The following is a 7,453-nucleotide window of genomic DNA, read 5'->3' as shown; positions in this document are numbered from 1 at the left end:
TTATGCTTTATAATATTTCCGTTGTTTTATTTGTCCACATTTTTCTTACAATGATCATGGAAATTGAAAATCATTAAATCATAGTAGGAAATCATGTGACAATTTCTAAAAATATATGTATGTCAAAAATCAATACTCTACAATTGTCTTATTACAATTCTACCAAATAAGAATGCTGAGACAGAGTACAAATTACCACATTGACAGAATAAAACAACTTAAGAAACCATGCAAATTTCATAGACCAAGTACAAATTTTGAATATTATGTATATATTGTGAGAATGATTAGTGTTCATGAGGGACTCTGGGCTCATACTAAATAATGAAAATGTCTTGAACCAAATCCTAAACTTTGGCTGACATCTCGTCAACATTTGACATTTTAAGGGTCTTAACGGTATACTTGTTTTTGTAGCATTCACCTTATTTATGTTTTTGTATTTTATGTGCAGCGCTTTTGAATATTTTAAATAGAAAAGGCGCTTTAGAAAATAAATAAACTTAAACTTAAACTTAAACATCATCAGGGGTGTGTACTACAATGGGTTATTGTCATCATCAGGGGTGTACTACAATGGGTTATTGTCATCATTAGGGGTGTACTACAATGGGTTATTGTCATCATCAGGGGTGTGTACTACAATGGGCTATTGTCATCATCAGGGGTGTGTACTACAATGGGTTATTGTCATCATCAGGGGTGTACTACAATGGGTTATTGTCATGTGTAGTTGCTTTTTACAATTGTTAGAGCTGTCTTGTAAAGCTTGCAAATTATTGTCTGAAAGTGTCTGTTAATAGCCCGAAATCCTCCAGGAACCCCCCCCCCCCTCCCCCCCATTCACACACACTCACACAAAGAGGTGGACATATCCCAGTCTCAAAGCTCTTCCCTCTACAGCTTACAGATGTTATGAAACTTTATTCACGGGGGTCAGTGACTTTTGTCAGCCCAATGGAAAAAAACAGACACCCCCCCATGCTAGAGAAACTGACCGGTCTATCTGAATGTTTGAGCTCACCAATCAAGTTTCCGATTTGCATTTTCACTGAGTGTGTCATCATACCATGGCATAAAAACTGTCAATGATGTTTATTTCACTGAAAATCAAACATGTATGAAATATGTAGTTTTCTAAATAAAATCTGTGTGTGATATCTCAAAGAATATCTCAAAGAAGCAAAGAAAAAAAAAGTTGCCAGCATAAGCGAAGGAGAAAAAAAATAATTCTCAGGCAAGCAGGTGGGAAAAAAATGACTCGCCACTAAACCTTATCAGTTCAGTTGTGCTAAAAAACTGATATATCATCGAGGTCCCCTGCCTGAAATGATTTACTCCTTGAAAATAACCTTGTGCTTCCTAGTAGGAAGTACATGTACATGTATGCTTTTAGTTAATGGTCATCAAGGGGGAAAATAAATGAATATCATGCTAAGAAATACTCAGGCAAGATATTTTTAATTACAATAAACATCATGACATTAAAATCATTGTGCTCAATGCCAATGGTGATCTACATAATTGTTTTCTTATATTTAATTTTATCACTTACAGACACGGTAAAATGTGGTGTGTGTACTTGTGACAACTGTGACGAGCTATACTTGTATACGTGTAAACCAGATAAATTCCCCAAGTGTGGCAACATATGGTATGCATAATATGAAAAAGCAAAAGCACTAAAATATCTAATGTCATAGTTTCACTACACTGCTGTCTCTGATGTTCATACATGATACAATATATGGTTTGCTTTGTCTATTTTAAATACAGACACAGTCACGTTATAAACATCATAAGAGTCTATTGTTTGAAATATCAGTTTTGATTCTTACTTCAAAGACTGTTTGTATGAATCATTAATTCCGATTATCATAAGCTAGTTAATTCAACAATAACTTAGTAGGACCAGCAGTACGTGGTTGTAAAGACATCTTTATTTCCAGTCCGCTTATTTCCAGCCTGTCACACAAGTTTAAGAGAAGTGATTTCTAGTAAGATCCCAGATATATTGATTTCCAGTGAAATGGCCGGTCAGCTCAGACATTGGTTAAGTTGAAGGTAGCCACAATTATCAGATCTCCTTATGCCACTGGTATATTAGCTTTTCGTAAGGCAAGATATCCAGACACTATATCCATTGGTAACATTCGTATCCGGGAAAATTCTTCAGTATTGGAATACCTTATCTTTGTGTGTGGATCTGTGTAGTTGGCCTGGCAAGGAAAACAACATTGACAATCAGTTATACATTAGCCAATATCTATCATACTTCTATAAATACTATCAAATCAAAATACAGGATAGCCCCTTCTAAATCTAGATCTTCATAGATCTAAAGGTTCAATAAAATGACAGAATCCTATGACGTTGCAGGAACCCCATGATGTGCAAGTGCAAGTACTAGCAGTCTTCTCTGTGGCAGTACTTTCATGAGCATAGTGAGTGAAAGTGCAACAGAAAACGGTGCAAGCATGAATGCAAATATACCCAAATACCCACACTGGCACTCATGTTGTATGGGGTTCTGTTATTACTACATGTACATGTGTATTTGAAACTACAAATTTCTGTAAAGAATGACACTATGCAATTGAGCGCTTTTGTATAGAATGAACGATCATATCCTCATATAGGTATATCATTTGCATGCAGGTATGTAATGTTTTTAGTATTGCACTGCATTGCAAATACCACTAGTATGTGCATGCACCATGGCAGTGCAAGTTTACTGAAGCTTCAGCCAGAAAGACAGTGTTATAGTTTCTTATTGGGTTTTGAAATTTACCTGTTGTAAGATGCCATCAGTTGTGTCACCATGTGATTAGAACAGTGAGGAAATTAGTACCATGCATACAGTATACCATATCATGAATGTCAATGTGTCTAATATTAGAATACACAATCATTAGGGAAATGCTTGGTGTGATGATAGACAAACTGATGTGATTCTAGGCTAAGTTATGTCACATGTCAATATACAGTTCAACACAATGTTTGACATGTAAATATATCTGTGCCTGCTACCACACTACATGTTTGACAACCATGCACACCTCTAATGAGAACTTTATAAATGTATATATCACATTACCATAGCCTGACAGCTTAAGACATCAAAACTCCCCTCAGAGTAAAGGAATACATCAATGATCAAGTGTGAAAACTGTCTGATTCTTAAAAATTTGATTTGGGTTTGTGATACATATGACTTTGTATAGAAATGAAGTATAAGACAATGACTCCATGGGTATAAATATAATAGCAAATACTTACTGAAAGACCAGATAGATCTGAATACTTTTTAGCTGGTTTAAAAGATGGCGGTGCATCTATACTACTATCTGTAAAATAGAGAAGTATTGTATGAATTGTACATTAAAAGTGACAAGTTGAATGTGTGTGTGTGTGTGTGTGTGTGTGTGTGTGTGTGTGTGTGTGTGTGTGTGTGTCTGTCTGTCTGTCTGTCTGTGTGTGTGTGTGTGTCTGTCTGTGTGTGTGTGTGTGTGTGTGTGTTTGAAGTATACTGCACATTACTGATCACCAGTGTGCCCTCTAAGACAATTTAGCATGCCACTGACTCATGCAATTTCTAGTGACACACAAAAATTTAGTGTTCCCCAATCTCTTACTATGTGGTGACTTATGTTAGAAATGCCATTGTTTTGCTCATTTTGATTGACATCAACAAAATTTGGCTATTAATAAGAGGGAACACTGCCAATGCTCACTTTGTCTATTTGATACAACCACACAGAAATCAATAAGAAACTGCATGTTACACTTTAAAATAGCAAGACTTTAATGAATACACTTCTTGCTACATATTGTCTACATGAAAATAACTAACAAGCCAGCATACAGACATGAAATGAACACAACTAAGGATGGATAACTAACAAGCCAGGATACAGACATGAAATGAACACAACTAAGGATGGATATCTAACAAGCCAGCATACAGACATGAAATGAACACCACTAAGGATGGATAACTAACAAGCCAGCATACAGACATGAAATGAACACCACTAAGGATGGATAACTAACAAGCCAGCATACAGACATGAAATGAACACAACTAAGGATGGATAACTAACAAGCCAGCATACAGACATGAAATGAACACCACTAAGGATGGATAACTAACAAGCCAGCAAACAGACATGAAATGAACACCACTAAGGATGGATAACAAACAAGCCAGCATACAGACATGAAATGAACACAACTAAGGATGAATAACTAACAAGCCAGCATACAGACATGAAATGAACACAACTAAGGATGAATAACTAACAAGCCAGCATACAGACATGAAATGAACACAACTAAGGATGGATAACTAACAAGCCAGCATACAGACATGAAATGAACACCACTAAGGATGGATAACTAACAAGCCAGCATACAGACATGAAATGAACACAACTAAGGATGGATAACTAACAAGCCAGCATACAGACATGAAATGAACACAACTAAGGATGGATAACTAACAAGCCAGCATACAGACATGAAATGAACACAACTAAGGATGGATAACTAACAAGCCAGCATACAGACATGAAATGAACACCACTAAGGATGGATAACTAACAAGCCAGCATACAGACATGAAATGAACACAACTAAGGATGGATAACTAACAAGCCAGCATACAGACATGAAATGAACACAACTAAGGATGGATAACTAACAAGCCAGCATACAGACATGAAATGAACACAACTAAGGATGGATAACTAACAAGCCAGCATACAGACATGAAATGAACACAACTAAGGATGGATAACTAACAAGCCAGCATACAGACATGAAATGAACACAACTAAGGATGGATAACTAACAAGCCAGCATACAGACATGAAATGAACACAACTAAGGATGGATAACTAACAAGCCAGCATACAGACATGAAATGAACACCACTAAGGATGGATAACTAACAAGCCAGCATACAGACATGAAATGAACACAACTAAGGATGGATATCACTCTCTGTCAACACCTGCCAAGAAATTTAAAGTTGTCAATGCATCCTCTGTAATGTGACAAATATGCTGGGTTGTGATGCAAGCAGTACTGGTAAATTTAATGATTTATATGCTCATTCTCCACACAAATCAACTTTAAATTTGTTGGCAAGTGTTGGCGGAGGGTGACATGGGTGTAAGTGTGTGTGTGTGTGTGTGCATGTGTGTGTGTGTGTGTGTTTGTTTGTGTGTGTGTGTGTGTGTACGTGTGTGTGTGTGTACGTGTGTGTGTGTGTGTACGTGTGTGTACGTGTGTGTGTGTGTACGTGTGTGTGTGTGTACGTGTGTGTGTGTGTGTGTACGTGTGTGTACGTGTGTGTACGTGTATAACAATACAATATCATAAATTTCCATGAATGTTTGTTTTCTTATTTACATTTCACATCAGGATTTATAATTTTAACTTGTCTTTGAAAGTTTTATCACAAATAGACATCCATCATCCAACTAACACAAGATCAGATATTTGATTCATTCTGATCCAAGACATAATATTAATAATTCAATTAAGCTTTTCTTTGTGTACCTCAATTTCATCGACACTTTGCAATTGTTAAAATACTCTATTATACTTACATGTGGGGTCATCTTGTTGCCATGGCAGTGACCTTTCAGATGATAAGATTTGTTTTAGACTTCTCCAAAGTCTCTTCTTTCCAGATGTAGCATTCCCTTTGTGCTGTAATTTAGAGTAGCAGATAAAGAAAGTCAGATGTAGCATTCCCTTTGTGCTGTAATTTAGAGTAGTAGATAAAGAAAGTCAGATGTAGCATTCCCTTTGTGCTGTAATTTAGAGTAGCAGATAAAGAAAGTCAGATGTCAAATGACAACAAATTGTCAACTGGCTTTTTGATTTGTGGACAAAGCTAAAATGTGTAGCTTACAGTCAGTAGGTTACAGTTGTGGACAACGCTACATTATGTAGCTTACTATCAGTAGGTTACAGTTGTGTTGCTTTAACAAAGTCTTTGTGTCAGTTTTATCAACAGTTATGTGACTGTCATTCACACCTTCAATGATAACAGGTTCTGTATGTACATGTACTACCGAGATGTTGATAAGTTTATTAAAATTTACTTCCAAGTTCCAATATGATATGCAGTGCTGCGTTTCCAGTAGTGTTTACCATCATGTTTTTACATTGCATGTTATTGTAGTGGTGCGACTGCTATAGTTTTCATTGGTTTACATGATCATATATAAATGTGTCGATATTGTTTAGGGGAGGGGTTTGAAGTTCGTCTATAGAGCTAATGTGTGACATTGTGTGATCATTCCTTAAGAGTGATAATATGGATCTTTACTATCTAAACTACTGCATAACTTCATTGTATAGTAATCTATTCACTATCTACTAAGATTTCCATCTTCATTCTGTTAACTATGTTCTGAAGCTTGCAAGCAAAAACCCTCTACGTTGTAGACAATGTACAAGTACTAGGAGGAACGTTGAGAATTTTCCTTTCAAATTTATAGTTGCTTTTTTGAAGTCCTACATTTTGTATGCATGTCAGCAATCTTTTCACTAGTAAGAACTTGAGATCTAATAAGTTAGTGGATAATGATATTCATCTATCTGAGAATTCATGTCTTTTATGAAAACAAAACTGTCAGGACTGCTATTAAAATTACCAAAGAATCAAATCAGCTACTTTGCATAGAGTTGTGGTGGTGGTGGTGGTGGTGGTGGGGGTGGTGATGGTGGTGGTGGTGGTGATGATGGTGGTGGTGGTGGTGATGATGGTGGTGGTGGTGGGGGTGGTAGTGGTGGTGATGATGGTGGTGGGGGTGATGATGGTGGTGGTGGTGGTGGTGGTGGGGGTGATGATGATGGTGGTGGTGGTGGTGGTCACCTCAAGGTATTACATGTATGTACAAACAGATCTGAGTTTACTTTCGTACCATAAGTTAATCCAATTCATTACTACTACCAAACAAGAGTGGCCATAGATTTTCAATTGGGTGACACAGACGTTTCACACTTTTTTGTAACAAATTTCTGGAAAAAAATATAGGCACTGATACAGTGCATAATCATATACATGTAAATGATACATTGTATCTCACTGTGAATACAAATCAACATCATAGTCGGATGAAACAAATAACATTCAAACACAATACTGTTTATTTGTGTTCACAGTAAAATAAAATGTAACATTTCATGTGTGTGAGAGTTATCAATGCCTGTATTTTGTTTGTGTAATTTGCAACAAAAAAAGGGTAAGATGTAAAAACATTGTGTCGCTGAACTGAAATGCTATTGACTTTCTAAGTTTGGTAGTAATGATGATTATTGTTAAATGTATTGTGATACTAATTCTTACTACTCTAATCATCTACATTTATTTATCTTCTTTCATTTCTGTCGTGTCAATGCAATGAAAATGTCATGCTTTTCATGATGATCAACC

General features: G+C 36.2%; 1 protein-coding gene across 1 annotated transcript in view; it reads right to left on the bottom strand.

Moving 5' to 3' along the window:
- Positions 1–1,552: 1,552 nt before the first annotated feature.
- Positions 1,553–7,453, bottom strand: part of LOC144433678 (uncharacterized) — a 7,890-nt gene continuing 1,989 nt past the window's right edge. Inside the window, exons 3-5 of the mRNA XM_078122028.1 lie at positions 5,616–5,718; positions 3,280–3,347; positions 1,553–2,219 (exon numbers count right to left, since the gene is read on the bottom strand). Coding sequence (XP_077978154.1) covers positions 2,088–2,219; positions 3,280–3,347; positions 5,616–5,718 — 303 coding nt within the window. The 3' untranslated portion in view covers positions 1,553–2,087. The remainder of the gene's footprint in view (positions 2,220–3,279; positions 3,348–5,615; positions 5,719–7,453) is intronic.

This window comes from Glandiceps talaboti, chromosome 4 (genome assembly GCF_964340395.1).
Source record: "Glandiceps talaboti chromosome 4, keGlaTala1.1, whole genome shotgun sequence".
NCBI classification, from domain to species: domain Eukaryota; kingdom Metazoa; phylum Hemichordata; class Enteropneusta; family Spengelidae; genus Glandiceps; species Glandiceps talaboti.
Note: the sequence above shows the minus strand (reverse complement) of the source record. Positions and strands in the feature narration are given on the sequence as shown.